Raw genomic sequence first — 19,087 nt, 5'->3', positions numbered from 1 at the left:
ACATTGTGTCCGACAGGGGTAGTCTGTTTACGTCGGCTTTTTCCAAGGCTTTAGCCAAACTGTTGGGCATAAAGCAAAATCTGAGTACTGCGTTCCACCCTCAGACCGATGGTCAGACTGAGCGTGTGAACTCTATTTTGGAGCAATACCTGCGGGGTTACACCAACTATAGACAGGACAATTGGGCTGATCTTTTGCCCTTGGCGGAGTTCTCTTACAATGACTCCGAGTCCAGTTCTACTATGCTGACGCCCTTCTTTGCGAACCACGGGTTTCACCCCAGAAGTGGGCGTGAGTCGCTCCCAGTCTCTGTGGAAAAAGGCCCGTTGCGGAACTTTGTTAAAGAGCTTGACAACATTTGTCAGTTTTTAAAGACTGAAATTACGTGGAGCCGTGAGCGGATGACCGAGTACGCGAATCGACACAAATCTTCCGCCCCTCTCCTTCGAGAAGGGGACTTAGTGTGGCTTTTGAGTAGAAATATTCGAACTACTCGTCCTTCAAAGAAGTTGGACTTCAAGAAGCTTGGCCCATTTAAGATTCTACGGAAGGTGTCTTCGCATGCCTACGAGTTGGCACTCCCTGCCACTATGAAGGTTCATCCCGTCTTCCACGTTTGTCTGCTGGAACCATGTGCGTCGGATCCTCTTCCTGGCCAGAAAAACCCTCCTCCTCCTCCCGTCATAGTAGATGGCGAGGAAGAATTTGTGGTCAAGGAAATTATAGGCGTGTCTTCGCGTGGCCCTCTGCAATATCAAGTAGTTTGGGAGGGCTATGAACATGATGGACCCTCCTGGGAACCTCTGGACCATTTAGCCAATGCACCTGAGAAGGTTGCAGAATTCTACAAGAGGATGCCTAACGCCAGACGATCTTAGTACTGCTGTGGAAATCAGTCATAAAAAGGGGGGCTACTGTCATGAATAGCTATCCTGACACTGCTCATGCTAAGGGTTATGCATGAGACCTACCCCACTCTTCTTTTCCACAACGCCGAAGGTCGGCGACCTATGAAGATGCGCTTATGGCACAGGTTGGTCTGTGTAGATCGTGAGTTGATCAACGGATATGAGGTTGTCGTGGGATGTGCTGAGCACGGGTGCTCTGATAGACGTTGTTCTGCTGCTGCGGAGTTTTCTTGTTGCAATTGCCATTGCGTGCTTAGGTGGGGGTTGTTATCTGGTTCGATTGTTACGAACCTGTTACGTCTTGTTTACACGAGACTTATTTTTTGTTCGTAGTTAGATGTTGATTGTTTCTAGCTTGGGAAGACAGAGTTTTGTCAGGAGCGCCGACAACATAAATATCGTCGTCTCCTGCCCTGAGTTGATCAGGTTTACTCTTGTTCTCCAAGCTTAACAATCACATGCACTTGCTTACCTTCTTCTTCTTCTTTATACCATTCTGTTCTTGCTTTCTTTGCAGTTCAACCTTTCTTCTTCTTTGAAGTGTGTGATTGTTCCTCCTCCTTCCTCTTTGTGCCGCTCTATTCTCAGAATAGCCATCTAAGTTGTGTGTTGCCTCTTCATCTCAACCGACCATACGTCTTAGCACTCTGTCTAACTGACGTCTTCCTCCACAGGCCCGACTGTCCACCTCAGGAACCTATCATTGTCCCGAGTCGTTGGCTGTACCCGGAACCCTAATCCTTTCTTCGGGCCCTATCCGTAATAATACCGGTGGGCGTGTCTAGTTTGACAGCGTGCGTACCGACGACTTGGATAACGCGGTAGGGCAAGGCAAGCCAGTCGAGTGTCTTCGAGGGGCGGATGGTGCGCACGTTGCGCAGACGCAGGTAGACTCGGTCGCCGACTTTGAAAGCTTCCGCTGCCTGGCGTCCCCGGTTGGCATGTCGTTCCTGTGTTTCAAGGGCGAATGCCATGGAGGCCTGGGCGAACGCGGTTGCGTCGCGGTGCTTGGCGAGCCAGTTGTGGCCGGCAGTGGCGGGGGAAACGGTGGAGCCTGGTTCGTGGTCGGTAGTCATGTCAAGGGGGTCAATGTTGTAACCATGGGTGAAGAAAAAAGGGGAAAGGCCAGTGGCAGTAGCAGTGCGATTGTTCAGGGCGACCTGGGCTTGGGGGAGAAGTGCAGCCCAGTCGTCTTGCAGGAAAACAGTGAAGGCACGGAGGTAGGTCTCGATCTCCTGGTTGGAGCGCTCTTGGGCGCCGTCGGTCTCGGGATGGAACGCAGTGGAGAGGCGGCGGGTGATGGAGAGCTGGCGACAGACTTCTGTCCAGAATAAACCGGTGAACTGGGGACCTCTGTAAGGGGCCAAGTCGTAAAAGGACGTAGAAGGGCAGAAACAGATATATTGCGATGGAGAGAAGAAGAAAGAACTAACTAAAACTAGGAGAGAGCAGCAGCTCTTTATACTGCCTGGGTAGAACAACTGAGGCCTACCTGATTGACCCAAACGTGGTGAGTCATCGGGCGTTCGGATCAAGGCCGGTTGGGCCACTTGTATTCGGACCGTCAGTAGTCGGGCCTTTGCGGACTCGGACCACCGACACTCGAACCACCGTTGCTCAAGCCACACCGGCTTCAACTCGGGCAATCAGGCAAAGCCTTGACCCGGGTCTCCCAGACCCTAACATCAGCCTCCTTCTCTTTCTTCCCATCCTCCCATGGCCGTGTAACACAAAAAAAGAAAACAACAGGAAGGTGGACACCAACTGAAAACAACAAAGGGAATAGCAAACAACAAGCAACTAATCATCGGTAAACGACAACAGAACGAACAAGGAGTGGAACAGACAGTGGAGAAACAAAAAAAATGTCAAAGGAAAGGGAAATAGACCCTGTGCAACAACCGTGGAACTCGCAGCTCCTTCAATCAAACTTCGGACTCAAGCAGTCCTCTCGCCACGGCACTCACACCTCAACGTCGGCAGTCTCCTGCGCTCGCAAGAATTCTTCTAAAGCAGCCGTTTCTTCCAGCGCCTCTGTAGGTTCCCAAGTGGGATCTCGCCAACCAACCCATTTCACCAAGTACTGGGCTGGTTCGTCTCTCGTGGCTGGCCGGTGTTCCAGGATCTTCTCGACTTCGTATTCCTCAAAGCCATCGATCTCGACTGGTCCGGGGCTCGATACGTGCGGGTCTTGTGAGGGCCAAGGGTCGTTCGGGTGGTATTTCAATCTGTCGGCATGAAACACGTCGTGTCCTCTGGCACCCTTCAGGTCAAGACGGTAGCTGTGGGAGCCTACAGCCTCTAAGACCTGGAGCTTCTGGTATCTTGGCCGGAGTCGCTTGCCTGGGCCTTCTTGCTGCACAGTATGGGAGCTTTTTGCCAACCAAACCCAGTCGCCGGGCTGGAAACGTCGATGTGGTTGTCTGTGTCTGTTCGACTGTTCCTCCATAGCAGACTTGGCGGCGCTGAGAGAGGCTTTGGCCCAATCCGTGTGGTCTGCCAAGCTCTTCAGGATTCTTGTTGCTTGAGCTATGGGACTCGTGTTGGCTGCAACGGGGGCTGCTAGGGGGGCAATGGCGTCGGGCTGCAGCTCAACCAAGTCAGGACTATAGCCGTGGGACAACGTGAACGGGGACGTCTCTGTTGAAGCCGCTGGGGCTGCGTTCAGGGCAAACTCCACAATTGGCAGGCAGTCTAGCCAGTCTGAGCGGTCGTGTAGGAGTTTGGCCATCTTTGTCTTCACCTCAGCATTTGTCCTCTCAGTGGCCCCGTTGGTCTGTGGGTGGTAAGCGGTGGACAGACGACGATCGATCTTCAGGGTGGTACAGAGTCGTTTCCAGAACATGTTGGCAAATTGGCGGTCAGAAGCAATGCTGTTAGGAAGACCATGGCGAGGGTAGTAGACTTCCAAGAAACGGCTGGCAAGATACTCGATATCCAGGCTGCGGCAGGCTATAAGGATGACACCCTTGGACAGATGGTCCACCACCGTCATGACGTGCTTGTAGACTTTTCCTTCCTTCTTGCACGGCGGGAGAGGGCCAATCAGATCTATGCCAATGTCACGCCAGATGCGGTCAGGTACCGGAAGGGGCTTCAGGAGACCTTGCTTGAGCTGGCGCATGACGTTCGTGCTACCGCAGATTTCGCAGTTGCGGCAGAACCGTTTGACATCCGCTGTGTAGTGCGGCCAGAAGTAAGTCTTGGAAACTTCCTGACACATGATTCTTTGGCCGGGGTGGACTAGTGTCACGGAATCGTGAATCTCTTGTAGCAAGGCTGTCCTCAGAGGTTCCCACTGGGGTACCCACAATCTTGATCTGTATCGCAGTCGACCTTCGGAGTCCAATGAGCATTCGGACAGTGACACTCGCCAATTAGTCTTCAAGCTGTCTGGCCATTTGGGCGCCTGAGAGGCAACCACTGCGCATGCTGCCGCATAGTCAGAGTCGGCTGACAATGCTTGTTCCCACAGTGTACTGAGGGCTTCCTTACGGAACGGGGATGGCAGTGTAACGCGAGCAGATCTGACTTTCAGGGCACCGTCGGGCAAACACTGGAGGAGCTGTTGGTTGCGAGCTTGTAGGCGGGGATCATCGGGACCTGAAGGCATGTGAAGACGGGAGAGAGCATCGGGCAGTGGGGACAGTTTCCCGGGACGGTGTTCCAGTGTTAGGTCAAACTCGCTTAGCAGGTTAGCCCAACGAGCTTGCCTCTCTGTTAACTGTTGCGCAGAGGTAAAATGCAACAAGTTCTTGTGGTCTGTTAACACTCGGATGGGTCCCTGGGCGCCACGTAACTCTCCTCTCCACTCTTTCAGGGCTCGGACAATTGCCAACATTTCTTTGTCATGGATCTCATAGTTGGACTCGGCAGGAGACAGCTTCTGGCTGATGTAGGCACATGGAAACAGGCCATCTGGATGCTGCTGCAATAGGACAGCTCCAGTGCTGTAGCCTGAAGAGTCAGCTTCGACAGTTGTTGGCAGAGAGTGGTCGAAGAGGCGCAAGACGGGCGAAGCACAGAAGAGATCTTTGAGTGACGAGAAGGCAGCTTGGCATTCTGGAGACCAGACGAAGGGAACTAGGTGACCAGTCAGTGAAGTGAGAGGGACGGCTACTTCGGCAAAGTTCTTGATGAACGGGCGGTAAAAATTGGCAAATCCTAGGAAGCCACGGAGCTCTTTCTTGGAACTGGGTACGGGCCAGTCTTTCACTGCTTGCACCTTGGCAGGATCCATTGTTGCTTTTCCAGGCTTGATGATGTAGCCCAGGTACTTGACTTCTTGTACACCGAACTCGCACTTGTCGATGTCAACCGTCAGTCCGGCCTTCACGAGCTTGGCTAGGACGTGGTTAACTTGTTCCTTGTGCTCGTCGAGGGAGCCATCGGTGTACACTAGGATGTCATCAACGTAAGCAGAACAAAACAGGTCGAGGTACTCTTGCAATACGGAATTCAGGAAGCGTTGGAATTGGGCAGGAGCATTGGACAAACCAAACGGCATCACGTTCCATTCAAAGGAGCCCAGGCGCGTACGGAAAGCGGTCTTCCATTCGTGGCCTGGCTCGATACGGATATTATGGAACGCTGCAACGACGTCAAGCTTAGTGAACCACTTTGAACGGCTGATTTGGCGTAGTGTTTCCTTGAAGTTGGGTAACGGGTATCTATCCTTCTTCATCAGCTTGTTCAACAGACGGTAGTCCACGCAGAATCTAAGTCCACCGCCAGGTTTCTTGACGAACAGGATGGGGGCAGCAGCAGTGGAACTACTCATTCGAATGAACTTCTTGTTCAGTAGGTTCAGTAACGTTTGGCGCAGTACTATCAACTCATCGTGGGAAAGGCTGTACAGTGGTCCCCAGGGAGCTTCCGAGTCAGGGACAGTTAGATGAATCTCGTGGTTCATCCCGGGACGCAGCGGCGGGAGGCGGCGCGTGTAGAGTGCTTCTGGGTCAAAAGCAACAACATTCTGTGGGTCTATCCAACTGGGAACCTTTTCCTTCCAGTCATCTGTAACAGGCTCGTTCTCTCGGGCCAACTTTTCCAATGCTTTGTTGATATCCTGTATGCTCGCAGCAAAGACCTTCAAGTCCTGGTGCAAGATCTTGCTGACACGTGCAGCTTTCAATTCCGTAGGGGTGTCCAAGTTCCGAATGGTCGAAACAGAGCGAGGGACGGAGAAGTGGGGGAGCACCAAACGGTGCCGGTTGCAGTCTATTAGGGCGTTGTGGTGGCTCAGCCACGGGTATCCAATAAGAAGTTCGTCATCATAAATGTCGGGTACGACAAGGGCAAGGACTTCTTCCCGGAGGCCGCCGAGATCCAGCTCGAAGCGGGCAGCCTGAGTGGCCACAGAAGAAGGTTGGTCATTAAAAGGTTTTAGGGAAAGGGAAGTTTGCAGCGCAGAACAAGGTAGTTTCAATCGTTTCACGAGGGCCTGGGATATGATCAAGGAGACTGTATTTCCGGTATCGACTAAAGCTACTGAGTTGTGAGAGCCGTTGATTACAACGTCAACAGATAAGGAGCCTCTCACAAGCAAAGGGGACGTTCCCTTCTTGTTCTTACCCCTCCGGGGGCGACTGTCACCGGAGGGTCTCAGTTTTCCGACTGAGCAGTGGGCAACTGTACGACACCGAAATCGGCATCCAGGTCATCGTCTAGCTGCGGCGGCGTGGGCACGTGTACACCGCGGACACGGGCAGGAGGCGCGTTCCGGTTGGGAGGCACATCGTAGGGGCATTCCCGTACAAAGTGACCTGAGGCGCCACAGCGGATGCAGAGGCCAGCGCGACGACGTCTCTCTCGTTCCTCTTCACTCGCCCAGCGGGCAGTGCGGCGGGCAGCAGGCGTACGGGTAGGCTGGGGGGCAACGCGACGGGTTCGTTCCCAGTCCATGGCGTCGGGATGGCGGTGGGCAGCGGGGGCGGACGGGTAATAACCGGAGCGGCGGCCAGAAGTCGACTCGGCATCGAGCTTACGCTGCCGCAGTTCCTCGGCAGCTAACACGACCCGGTCTAAGTACTCCGAGAAGACCCGGGGAGGGAACGAGTTCGCCACGTATTCCCGAATGGGCGTGTCGAGGCTGTCCTTCAGCCACCTAATCTTCTGTGAGTCCGCCGCGTCCAGAGCTTTGGCGCGGGTCAGCAGGTCCTCAAACTCCGGCAGATGGACCTCGATCCTTCTGCCTCTCTGCTTTAACCGCGAGAGCTGGTCTTGTGCCTTATCTACGGCAACTTTGTCCTCAAACGCTCCCTGCAGCTCTTGAAGGAACCGGTCGCAGGAAACGGGGCCGTCGTCTGTTAGTCGGGTCTTGATTGACCGCATGCGGCTGCGGGCCAAACCCTCGGCCTGGGCATAGATCGAGACGATGAAGTCTCGGTCGGCCACATGGCCACGCTCGCAGTGCCATATTTCCAGGACCTGGTCGAACCAGGCGTCAAATTCCTCGGGCTCGGTGGAACTCAGCGAGGGAATCTTGTAGCGCAGTTTTGCGCGACCATTCTCGTTACCAGTCGCTGAGGCGGCGGCGGCAGCAGCAGCGGTGGCGGTAGCAAGCGCTGCTTGGGAGGCTTGGGTTTGGGCGGCTGCCTGCTGGGCGGCTTCGCTCTGGTTCTCCAGCATAGCCAGCATCTTGGCAAACTTGCTCTCCAGCTTGGCGAACCGTTGAGCATATTTGTCCTCAGTGCTGTCGACACTGGGGACAGGGGAGCTTGCGTAAGCGGCCCGCATGTCGTCGGTGGTGCGGCCACTCATGTTGAGAGTTTGTGTAACAGTAAAAAATAATGTGTGATGAAGATTGATAACGGGTTTGGGGAAAATAAACGATAAGACTGTTGAGAACTGTAGGGGCAATGCAATCTGTAAAAGCTGTATCTGTACCTGTGGCTGTAAAGAACTGTAGAACTGTAGAACTGTAGGGCTGTAGCGAAAAAGAAGATCGCAATATGATGTAAGGGGCCAAGTCGTAAAAGGACGTAGAAGGGCAGAAACAGATATATTGCGATGGAGAGAAGAAGAAAGAACTAACTAAAACTAGGAGAGAGCAGCAGCTCTTTATACTGCCTGGGTAGAACAACTGAGGCCTACCTGATTGACCCAAACGTGGTGAGTCATCGGGCGTTCGGATCAAGGCCGGTTGGGCCACTTGTATTCGGACCGTCAGTAGTCGGGCCTTTGCGGACTCGGACCACCGACACTCGAACCACCGTTGCTCAAGCCACACCGGCTTCAACTCGGGCAATCAGGCAAAGCCTTGACCCGGGTCTCCCAGACCCTAACAACCTCGGTCGGACGTGATGGCGCGGGGTAGACCATGGTGGGCAAAGACGTGTGTGATGAAGGCTCTGGCTACGTCAGAGGCAGTATACGATTTCAGCGGTATCAAGATTTTACTCTTTGACAGCCGGTCTGTAATACCTAAGATAGTAGTGCAGCCTTCGGACTCAGGGAGACCGACGATGAAATCCATGGCGAGTTCTTGCCAGGCACGGTCCGGGACGGGCAGGGGCTTCAGGAGGCCACGCTTCTGGTCGCGCCAAATCTTGCTTTTACCGCAAGTGTCGCAATTACCAACGAAGCGGCGGACATCGTCAGAGAGGCCAGGCCAAGCGTAGGAGCGGCTGACTAGATCACGGGTTGCTGATCCTCCAGGGTGACCGGTGAGCGTGGAGTCGTGGACTTGCTGGATGATACGAGTGCGGAGGGGCTCGTAGTACGGGATCCACAGGCGGTCACGCCAGAGGAGACGGGTGGCGGAGTCGAGAGTACACTCGCTGATCTGCCAAGGAAGGCCCCACTCGTTGGGGAACGAGCGGGCTTGTTCTTGGACAGCTTGTCGCGCTTGCCAATAACGTTCGTTATGGGTAAGTGCCGAGTGCCAGAGGGTCTGGAGTTCCGGGTCAGCAAAAGGGGCATCTAGGGCAGCGTGGTCGAGGGTCAGGGTTCCTTCAGGGTCTTTGTCAGGCTCTTTAGCCCAAACGGCGGCGGCAATGACGAAGTCGGGCCCGTCAGGGCGCAGAACTTGGTGGACACGGGACTGGAGGCGTTCATCGGAGAGGTCTTGGGGCAGGTCTTGGTCGCGGCGGGAAAGGGCATCGGAGGTCACTTGAGTAACGCCGGGTCGATGAATTAACCGAAAGTCGAACTCGGACAATTCATGGGCCCAGCGGCGTTGGCGTTCTGACAGGGTTCTTTGCTTCTGGAAGTACAAAAGGTTCTGGTGGTCGGTGTGTACTTCGAACGGGATGCCAGCGAGGTAGGAGCGCCAAGCGCGGAGGCAGGAGTGGATGGCCAACATTTCCTTATCGTGGATAGGATAGTTGACTTCCGCTGGGCTGAGCTTTCGCGAGAAGTAAGCAACAGGACGCCAAAGAGAATCAGCACCTTGCTGTCTGAGGGAACCTCCCAGGGCCCAGCCGGAAGCATCGGCTTCAACGATGGTGGGGAGGTCAGGGTCGAAGGTGGCAAGGAGCGGGGCAGAGACAAGGGCCTTCTTCAAAGCTTCAAACGAACGGAGTTGTTCGTCTTCCCACTTGAAGGGTTGGTCCTTCTTGGTCAGCAGAGTCAGGGGAGCAGCGACGGTGGAGTATTCGGGGACAAAACAGCGGTAGAAGTTGGCAAACCCAAGAAAACTACGGACTCCGCGGACAGACGTGGGAGCCTCCCATTCCTGGATAGCTTTGACTTTGTCTGGGTCTGCACGGATGCCGGAGCCGGGTTCAACAATGAAGCCGAGGTACTTGATGGACGGGGATTCGAATTCACTTTTATCCCAGTCAAGCTGTAAGCCAGCATCTCCGAGAGCGCGGATGATCTGACAGACAAGGTTACGGTGTTCTTTGCGGGAGTCAGGGCTGTAGATCACTACATCGTCGAGGTAAGCAGAGCAGGAGATACCGAGCCAGCGGGAGAGCACATGATTGATAAAACGTTGGAAAGCAGCAGGAGCACCAGTGAGGCCGAAAGGGGTGACTAGCCATTCATACGCTCCGAGATGGGTGCGGAAGGCCGTGTAGGCTTCACTACCTTCTTTCAGGCGGAGACGGTGGAACGCGGAGATTACATCGACCTTGGAGACGTACTTGGCGGCAGCGATGTCACGGAGGGTGTCGTTGATCAGTGGTAACGGGTAACCATCCTTCTCTGTGACGCTGTTCAGGGCACGGTAGTCTACGCAAAAACGAAGACCACCACCAGGTTTCTTCACGAAGATGACAGGAGCACCTCCCTCAGCACTACTGGCTCGGATAAAGCCAGCGTCGAGCAAGTCGTAGAGAGTTTTCCGGAGCAGCAGCAGTTCTTCTCGGCTCATTGAGTACAGAGGGCACGAGGGCGGGGACAAGCCTGGTTTAAGGCGGATCTCTGTATCAATGCCAGGGCGGTTCGGGGGGAGCTCGGAAGCTTTCTTCCTGTCGAAAGCGTCGATGACAGGAAGGAGCCACTCGGGACAGTTGGCGCGGGGGTCGGTGTAAATTTTGGCCTTGAGGGCCTTCTCAATGTCGTGAAGAGTGGCGGAGAAGATGCGGACATTGTGAGAACGGCGGGCTCTGAGGTGAAAGGCGCGGACGGCGTGGGCAGTAACAGGGAGGACATCGGGATTGGCAGTACAGTTGGTAAGACGAAGGGGAGTGGGCAAGCGGATGAAGACTTCGTTCTGGGCAGGGCGGAGGGAAGCGTCGTGCTTGGCAATCCAGCCTTGACCCAGGATGAGGTCCTCAGTCTGACCAGGGACGATGTAAGCGTAGAGTTTCTCGTCCAATCCTCCGAGACCAAGGTCAAAAACGGCGACTTGATCGATGACGGGTGGGTTTTGGTCATTAACTACTTGAGCAATTGGACGAGGGCAGATGGGCAGGATAGTAGCGTGGGCGCGGGTGGCGGTGCGCGGAGAGACGGTGGCAAGACACAGGCAACCGGAGTCGACGAAGGCAGAGGTAGAACAAGTTTTATTGAGAACAACATCTATATAGGTACCTCTAGCCCCCATTTCCTCCCGAGCGATCTTCTCTCCTTGGGGCTCTAGACGGCGACGTTCGCCTAGAGCTCTCCATTTCCCGACATGTCGCGGGACGCGGGCGTGGGCACAGGCAGGGGCAGAGCTGGGGTCGGCGCAGCAAGCTGGGGAAGGTTGGTGGAGCGGACAGGGACGGTAGTAGTGGGGACAAAGTTCAGTGGACAGTTCTGGCGCAGATGGCCAGTCTGGCGGCAGCGGAAGCAGGCGCGGTTGCGGCGGAGGCGCTCGCGCTCCTCGTCGGTCAGGGGCTGAAGGGCCGTGGCAGTGACAGTGGGAGTCCAATCCATAGCATCGGGGTGACGAGCAGCAGCCGACGGGGGAACGGAGGAAACAAAAGGGCCAGCAGGAGCAGGGGAAACAGGGTGGGCAGCGTACGGAGAGTAGGTCGTGTTATCAGTGAAAGCGGAGTAGTGGCCGCGGCGGGGACGAGGTAGGAATTGCTCAGCCTTGGAAGCGACGTTTTGCATGCAGTTGGTAAATTCAGGGTACGTCGCGGGGACGTTGACATAGACCATCGCTTGTCGGAGGGCAGGCGCCATGGCGGTTTGCAACTTCGAAATGCGGTTGCGGTCGCCAATGATGTTGGCGTCCTGGAGGACTTTTTCGAAGCGGGGCAGGAACAAGGCGAAGGGTTCAGAGGGTCCCTGGCGCATGTTGTCCAGGTGGAAGAGAGCACGGTCAGCAGCAAAGGGGTCGATGAATATGGAGTCCAAGTACTCCAGGAACTGGTGGGGCCCGGTGTCGTTCAGCAAGCCCTGCTCGAAGTACGCCACGACGAGGTTCTGGGCTTCTACCGTCATACGCGCAAAAAGGTACGCGTATTGCTTGCGGTGGTCACCGATTGACTCGCTGTCCAGTGCAAGCTTGGAGCGGGCACTCAGGGCCCAGACGCGGTAGGCAGAGCGTTGGCCGGAAAACAAGGCGATATCCGGGAGGGCACGCTTCCTCGGTTCGAGGTTTCTTTCCGTAGTTGCAACGGGCACGGGAGCAGCGGGGACAGCAGTGGGGACAGGGGACGCAGGGACGACGGCGGGAGCGGAAGTAGCGGTGGCAGCACGGGCAAAAGCTTGGAGATCGGCGATGGCCTGATCTCGTTTTTGTTGGCCACTGTTGAACTCGTCGCGCAATTGTTGTTGCGCGTGGTCGTGCTTCTCGTTGAGCTGCTGGATGGCTTGCAGCAGATCTTGAAGCGACGGGGCCGCCGGGGCTGGAACAGGGACAGTAGGATCGGACATGGCTGTCGGAGGAGGCTCAGAGTCGAAGAAGACGGTGTTGTTGGAAGTGGTGTCAGAGTCGGGGTCGGTGGTAGGTGCACAGTAGGGCATGTGACGGTGGAACAAAAGAGGAACAGAGAGAAACGATATACAGGTGGCGGGTGGTAACGAGGAAAAGGTACGAAGACAGGGTAAAAGAAACGAGGACAGTGTAAACAAGGGTAGATCTGTTTCTATTGTAAGGCTTTACGGTCTAAAGGAGAACGCTTTTAGAACAGCAGAAATAAATTAAGAAACAGATAAAGAGAAAAGACTAATGTACAAGAAAACGGGCGGAAACAACACTATCTATATACGCGCGGTAGAGGTATGACGCGTACCCTTGACAACGACGGTGTGCACACGGGTTTGGCAGGCGGTGAGTAACGGCGGTGTGCAAGGCGGTGTGGACGGCGGTGTAAACGGCGGTGAGGGCGGAGCCTGAGCCTACCTCGATCCATAGATCGTTACAGTTGAAACGTGGCGGGTGCTCCGGATAGTCCAAAGGGCGTAACTAGCCACTCGTATAGGCCGAACCTGGTCCGGAAAGCGGTTTTCCATTCGTCGCCTTCTGTGATTCGTATCTTGTGAAACGCGGCGCGGACATCGACCTTGGTAAAATAGCGTGCCTTGGCTAGCGCTCTCAGAGTTTCACTGATTAGCGGCAGCGGGTAACGATCTTTCTCGGTTATGTCGTTCAGTGCTCGATAGTCCACGCAGAATCGCAGACCGCCTCCGGGTTTCCGAACAAACAGGACAGGGGCGCCTCCGGGGGAGCTGCTAGCGCGAATCCATCCCTTGTCTAAGTGGTCTGCGAGCGTCTTGCGCAGAACCAATAATTCATCTCTCGACATGTTGTACAGGGGGCCCCATGGGACCTCTTTGTCTCGTCCTTGTTCGTCTTTCTTCATCTTTATAGCGTGGTCGATGCCTGGTCGGTTGGGCGGTAAATCTCCTTCGCCATCGTCTAGGAAAATCGGTGCTAAATGCTTGAGTTCCTGCGGGAGTCTCTCGGAAATCTGTTCTCTTGTGAGGCGGGCTTTCACTTCGAGGGCCTTGTTGATGTCTTGAATGGAGGCCGAAAACACTTGTAGCTTCTGTTTGCTCTTCCTTCCTCGTCGAATCTCTGCGGCAAAAACTGCTGCCATCACCATGCTTGCTTTGGGGGCGCCAGCGTGCGCTTCACGCCAGCCTTTCTCTCGGACAATAAGTCGGTCTCCTTGATCCTTGAAGGTAATCATTCGCTCTTTCGCGGAGTACACGACGTCGTTCTTCTCCATCCAGGGCTTTCCCAGGATCATGTCGTAGGCTAAATTCGGTATCACGTAACCGTAGACTCTCTCTTTGCGACCGTCGATATCAATGTCGCACACTGCAATTTCTGAAATCCATCTCTTCTTCGTGTCGTTTTTGTTGGGGTTGCACCCTTAAGGACCGACGGAAGCCCGACACCAACACTAACGGCGTATCCTCGAAGGACTAGTCCGGCGCTGGTACGGCAAAACTAATGCCAGACCAGAACCAAGACTAACGGCACTTCCTAGAGGAACTAGTTGTCGTCGCCGCCGATCGTCGGTTGCCTCCCTTTCCAACAGGATAAATAGTCGCATTGTTTCTACACCATTTAGAGAGTTTAGTTTTGTTCTTCAATTCGAGATCTTTGTCCCTCTGTGTCCCTTTCTGTGAAGATCCAGCTTAGCGTAATCACACCTTAACATCATCTCGAATTCTCAAACCCCCCTTTCCCTTTTCCTTTTTTTTTTTTTTTTTATTTTTCCTTAAGTCACTCTTATCTTTCCTTTTTTTTTACTTTACCGCCGACCCGACGAGGGATCGAGATATATTTTTACTTTTCTTTTACTTTGCCATTTGAATATCCACAGCGGCCAAACCCTATGGCCCCAAACTATTTTGCACCCTCTGACGACGATTCTTCCTTCCACCACAGCTTCCGAGAAGACAGCATACTACCAGAAGTCCCCGGTGAGCCAGAGGTTTTCCACGAAGCAACAATGGCTCACAATAACGAAATGCAGGGACTCCCCAACTCCGCCCCCGCGACCCCAGTGGTTGTGCGAAACACCTCCTCCGACCTCCGCCCGGTCCGTTATGACCATACGCGGCCTGATCTCTACCCAACGTACCGGTCATACGTGGAGATGAAGTACCGCTACGACCACAGTCACTTCAACGGCGCAGGAGGGTTCATTCTGCACTGTTACGGTCTGTTAGCCGACAATGCCTTGCTCCAGGCACAGACCTACATTGCCCGCATGAGCCGCGATCCATCGTTGGAGAACGTGGATAAGTTCCTGGAATTCTTGGACAGCTGCTTCGAGGACACCTCAGCTTCCCGTCGTGCACTCTTGGAGCTGCACACCCTCAAATGCCGAGGTGCCTCTGCTCCGGAACATTTGGCTCGGGTCAGTCGGTTGATGCAGATCGCTGGCTGCTATAGACTGAGCCACGAAGAGCGCATAATGAATCTGAGGCGCACCCTCCCCGGGCAAGTGATGTCTGCCCTGGCTGGTTTCCCAGACCCCCCAACCTACGAACAATACGCACAACAGGTGCTTAATGCCTGGCAAAAACTCGACGAGTGTCGGCATGCCCACCCTCCGAGGAACCCTGCCCGGACGTCCCAGTTCCGCAATGTCCCGGCACAACACTCCCCTGATGCCATGGACTGGGCGCCCACCCATAACAGTGCCCCCCGTCGTGCCAAGTGGGTCTCCAAGGAAGAACTCCAGTCACGAAGAGCCAGAGGACTGTGCCTCCGTTGTGGCGCTGGTGGCCACATGTCCCCTAACTGCCCATTCGAGCGTGCCCGCCCCCCGGTACAACAGAGTGTTCGCGCAGCCACGAACCTCCCTCCTCCTGTACTCGAAGAAGAGGGCGAAGAATATTACGAGACCGCCGAGGAGGACTCGGGAAACTGATCGCCTCTGCCCCAAGTCGTGGTCAGAGGCCCAAGCAGGTTTTCAAAGACGACAAGGCTGCTGTGAAGGAATGGGAAGAGTTGAATAGATCTATTACCAACACATCAATTCAATTAGATGCAGTGATCAACAACACTTGTCCCGTGATTGCATTGATTGACACCGGTAGCGCTTCCCCCTCTATGATCAGCAGTGACCTTGTAAAGAAATGGAAACTTGATACGCTTTTCAGTTCGCGTCCCAGAACGCTGGTACCATTTAATTCAAAGAGTACCGTCACGGTTGACCGACTAGCCGTGTTTAAAATTGACATATCGGGCCACATAGAAAAACATGTGGCGTGGGTAGTACCAAAATTAGCCGAAGACATCCTGATCGGATACCCATGGCTCAAGAAACAAGGGGCAAGGATAGACTGTGAAGCCGACACAGTTAGATTTAAATCCGGCATTGTCGCTCGAGGAAAGGCGACGACAAACCATACCTTCCGCTCTACCATGGTACGAATAAACAGAGCGAGCACCTTCTTCCGCGCCGCCAAGAGAGATAAGCTGCGGGTTTTTGCAGCTTCAATCGAAGATATCAATAAAGCCTTGGCCCGTTTGGAGAAAGATAGAGTACCAGCCAACCCCAGAGAGTGGAAAAAGAAGATCCCAGCTTGGATCGAGCACGACAAGGTCAAGGTGTTTGATCCAGACGCACAATTTGCTAAAAAGATGCCTCCCCGCCGGCCTGGCCAGGATCATAGGATCGAGTTGACCGTGCCCGACGAAGAAGCTCCATGGGGCCCCCTTTATAGCATGACCAGAGAAGAACTCGTGGTTCTTCGCCAGACGCTTCTTTCATTGCTGGAAAAAGGCTACATTCGCCACAGCCAGTCCACTGCTGCTGCTCCCATCCTATTCGTGAAAAAGCCTGGTGGCGGCCTCCGCTTCTGTGTAGATTATCGTGCACTAAACGCGACTATGAAAAAGAATCGGTACCCACTCCCAAACATCAGCGAGACCCTAGCTAATGCTTCCAAAGCTAAGTGGTTTACGAAACTCGACGTTGTTTCCGCGTTTCATAACATCAGAATCGCCGAGGGAGATGAGTGGAAGACCGCTTTTCGAACGCGACAAGGCCTTTTTGAGTGGAACGTCATGCCTTTTGGTCTGGCCAACGCGCCTGCAGAGTTCCAAAGTTTTGTGAACAGTCTGCTACGCCCATACTTGGATGTGTGGTGCTCTGCCTACGTCGATGACATCTTGATTTATACCGACGGCACGTTAGAGGACCACTACGAGAAGGTCAACTTGGCTTTAGCAAAGGTTCTGGAGGGCCAACTGACAATCGACATTGATAAATGTGAGTTCGCGGTATCGAAAGTGAAGTACCTGGGATACATCCTTGAGCCCGGCAAGATTTCAACCGACCCAACCAAAGTCTCTGCAGTGTCGGACTGGCCAACGCCCAAGAAGGTCAGGGACGTTCGAGCCTTCCTCGGTCTATGCAATTTCTACCGCACCTTTGTCAGAAATTTCACTACTCTAGCGACTCCCTTGCTACAGTTGACAAAGAAAGACCAGGCCTTCCAGTGGGGCGAAAAGGAAGAAGAGTCCTTCCAGGCTCTAAAAGAAGCATTCACCTCGACCCCTGTCCTCTGCACGCACAATCCAGATCTGCCAACTGTTGTTGAGACAGACGCGTCTGGCTACTGTCTCGGTGCAGCGCTTCTACAGACGCAGCCCGATAGATCAACTAGGCCTTGTGCTTATTTCAGCCGCAAAATGACTGCCGCCGAATGCAACTACCCGATCCACGACAAAGAGCTGTTGGCTGTTGTCTGTGCCCTGAAGGAATGGCGTGGCGAACTCAAGGGCCTGAAGGAGACGTTTACCATCGTCTCAGATCATAAAAACTTGCTGCATTTTACCAAGTTGCAGCACTTGTCCGAACGCCAAGCTAGATGGTACCTGACCTTGAGCGAATACAACTGCACCATCGTCCACCGTCCTGGTAAACTCTCCCCTCTCCCAGATGCTCTCTCTCGCCGCGACACCCCAGACAACACGAATGACGCGCGCTACAACGACCGACTAGCCACTATCTTGCACCACGACGGTAACGGCCTGAAAGTTTTCTCGACACAAACCACCAACACGCCAGAAGCCCCTTCTACCCCCGAACTTCCGCCTGCCTTACGGGAACTCTGGTCTGATGCCTGTGCTGCCGATGATGAATACGCCATTATCCATAAAGCGTTGACAGATGGACTGTCACAGTGGCCCGAAACAATCAGACACAAGTTGAGAGTCAACATTTCCGACTGCTCTTTGGACGCCAAATCCGCTATTCGATTTCGGAATAAACTATGGGTACCTACTAACGAGCCATTGAGAACCGCCATCCTACAGAACATTCATGACTCGCCCATGATGCTGCACCCCGGAAAGAACGTCATGCAAGTCGAGCTGTCTAGAGAGTTTTTCTGGCCCCGCTACGTCGAAGATATCCGCCGTTTCTGCCGCAACTGTCAAATTTGTGGTAGTTCTAACATTCGTCGCGACAACAAGGACACCACCCTCAAAGCCTTGCCAATTCCCGACCAGCCTTGGGCCGAGATTGCCATCGACTTTATCGGACCTTTGGAACCAGCACAGAAAGGCGGCATCACCTACACCCACGTCCTAACTGTTATAGACCGTCTATCCAAGGGCGTCATCCTTATTCCCGCCGACGCCCTCGACATGGAATCTGTTGCAGATATGTTCTTCCACCACTTTTACCGACACCACGGCATGCCAAAATCTATTTTGTCTGACCGCGAATTTGTCAACGCAGCTTGGCGACACCTCTGCAAACGCCTAGAGATCGAAAGGCTAACCACAACAGCTTACCATCCGGCTACCAATGGAGCTGCAGAGAGGATGAACGCTGAGATCAAAGTCAAACTTGCCAAACTCAGCGCTGAAGGCCCCGCCTGGCTCAATCTACTGCCCATGGTCGAGTTCAGCATCAATGCCACCCCATCTTCTGCCACTAATGTTTCACCTTTCTTCTTGTCTCACGGCTACCACCCACGAGTCTTCGCCGCACCACCATTGCCTGTCGAACCCGACAATAACGGTCCACTCGGACAGGCTGAGAGGGTCATCCAACGCCTGAGAGACGCCCAGAAATGGGCCCACGCCAACCTTTCTCTGTCACGAGCGGAGATGGAGCAACGCGAGAATGAACACCGACGTCCTGCACCAGATTTTCCTACAGGCTCATACGTTTGGCTCACCCTACGCCCTGAACAACAAGGCTCAGGCCTCGGCAGGAAACTTAGAGCAAAATACCAATACTGCAAAGTGTTGGAACAAGTTACCCCTCACACTTATCGTCTTGAAGTACCGGGTACAACTGCTCACGACGTCTACCATGCCGATCGCCTTCGCTCAGCTGCCAACGACGCTTTCCCTTCCCAAAAGACTCACGACGATCGACCAGCACCTATGGAAGTCATCAATGGTGAAGAATACTGGGAGGTCGAAAAGATCCTAGGCGAACGCACTTCTAACGGTGTCAAGCAAGTCAAAGTCAAATGGAAAGGCTACGTCAGACCTGGCTGGGAACCAGTCGACCTTCTGGTCGATACCGACGCCTACAAACTATGGCTCAGCCAAAAAGGAACCAAAACGACGCGCAAAAGGAGGAAGAGAGGCTGATGTTGGGGTTGCACCCTTAAGGACCGACGGAAGCCCGACACCAACACTAACGGCGTATCCTCGAAGGACTAGTCCGGCGCTGGTACGGCAAAACTAATGCCAGACCAGAACCAAGACTAACGGCACTTCCTAGAGGAACTAGTTGTCGTCGCCGCCGATCGTCGGTTGCCTCCCTTTCCAACAGGATAAATAGTCGCATTGTTTCTACACCATTTAGAGAGTTTAGTTTTGTTCTTCAATTCGAGATCTTTGTCCCTCTGTGTCCCTTTCTGTG

At 54.1% G+C, this 19,087-nt stretch overlaps 6 protein-coding genes across 6 annotated transcripts; 2 read left to right on the top strand and 4 right to left on the bottom strand.

The window, feature by feature from the left end:
- Positions 1–1,642: 1,642 nt before the first annotated feature.
- On the bottom strand, positions 1,643–7,670 carry BROUX77_008255 (uncharacterized protein; the record flags this gene model as incomplete). The annotated part of the gene is made up of 3 exons (XM_073753439.1): positions 1,643–2,261; positions 2,876–6,255; positions 6,549–7,670. The coding sequence occupies 3 exons, from the start codon at positions 7,668–7,670 to the stop codon at positions 1,643–1,645; spliced, it is 5,121 nt and encodes a 1,706-aa protein (XP_073601529.1).
- Positions 7,671–8,190: 520 nt separating this feature from the next.
- BROUX77_008254 (uncharacterized protein) lies at positions 8,191–10,902 on the bottom strand (the record flags this gene model as incomplete). Its single annotated transcript, XM_073753437.1, has 1 exon — positions 8,191–10,902. The coding sequence occupies one exon, from the start codon at positions 10,900–10,902 to the stop codon at positions 8,191–8,193; it is 2,712 nt and encodes a 903-aa protein (XP_073601528.1).
- A 50-nt stretch (positions 10,903–10,952) lies between these two features.
- Positions 10,953–12,254, bottom strand: BROUX77_008253 (uncharacterized protein; the record flags this gene model as incomplete). The annotated part of the gene is made up of 1 exon (XM_073753436.1): positions 10,953–12,254. The coding sequence occupies one exon, from the start codon at positions 12,252–12,254 to the stop codon at positions 10,953–10,955; it is 1,302 nt and encodes a 433-aa protein (XP_073601527.1).
- Positions 12,255–12,649: 395 nt separating this feature from the next.
- On the bottom strand, positions 12,650–13,483 carry BROUX77_008252 (uncharacterized protein; the record flags this gene model as incomplete). Its single annotated transcript, XM_073753435.1, has 1 exon — positions 12,650–13,483. One exon carries the CDS (start codon positions 13,481–13,483, stop codon positions 12,650–12,652), a length of 834 nt encoding a protein of 277 aa, XP_073601526.1.
- Positions 13,484–14,077: 594 nt separating this feature from the next.
- Positions 14,078–15,121, top strand: BROUX77_008251 (uncharacterized protein; the record flags this gene model as incomplete). Its single annotated transcript, XM_073753434.1, has 1 exon — positions 14,078–15,121. One exon carries the CDS (start codon positions 14,078–14,080, stop codon positions 15,119–15,121), a length of 1,044 nt encoding a protein of 347 aa, XP_073601525.1.
- Positions 15,122–15,618: 497 nt separating this feature from the next.
- Positions 15,619–18,813, top strand: BROUX77_008250 (uncharacterized protein; the record flags this gene model as incomplete). Its single annotated transcript, XM_073753433.1, has 1 exon — positions 15,619–18,813. One exon carries the CDS (start codon positions 15,619–15,621, stop codon positions 18,811–18,813), a length of 3,195 nt encoding a protein of 1,064 aa, XP_073601524.1.
- Between the last annotated feature and the right edge of the window lie 274 nt (positions 18,814–19,087).

Source organism: Berkeleyomyces rouxiae (assembly GCF_048999995.1).
Source record: "Berkeleyomyces rouxiae strain 22BRR77 chromosome Unknown BrBRR77_ptg000184l, whole genome shotgun sequence".
NCBI lineage: Eukaryota > Fungi > Ascomycota > Sordariomycetes > Microascales > Ceratocystidaceae > Berkeleyomyces > Berkeleyomyces rouxiae.
The sequence above is the reverse complement of the archived record's forward strand: the minus strand, read 5'-3'. Positions and strand labels throughout refer to the sequence as shown.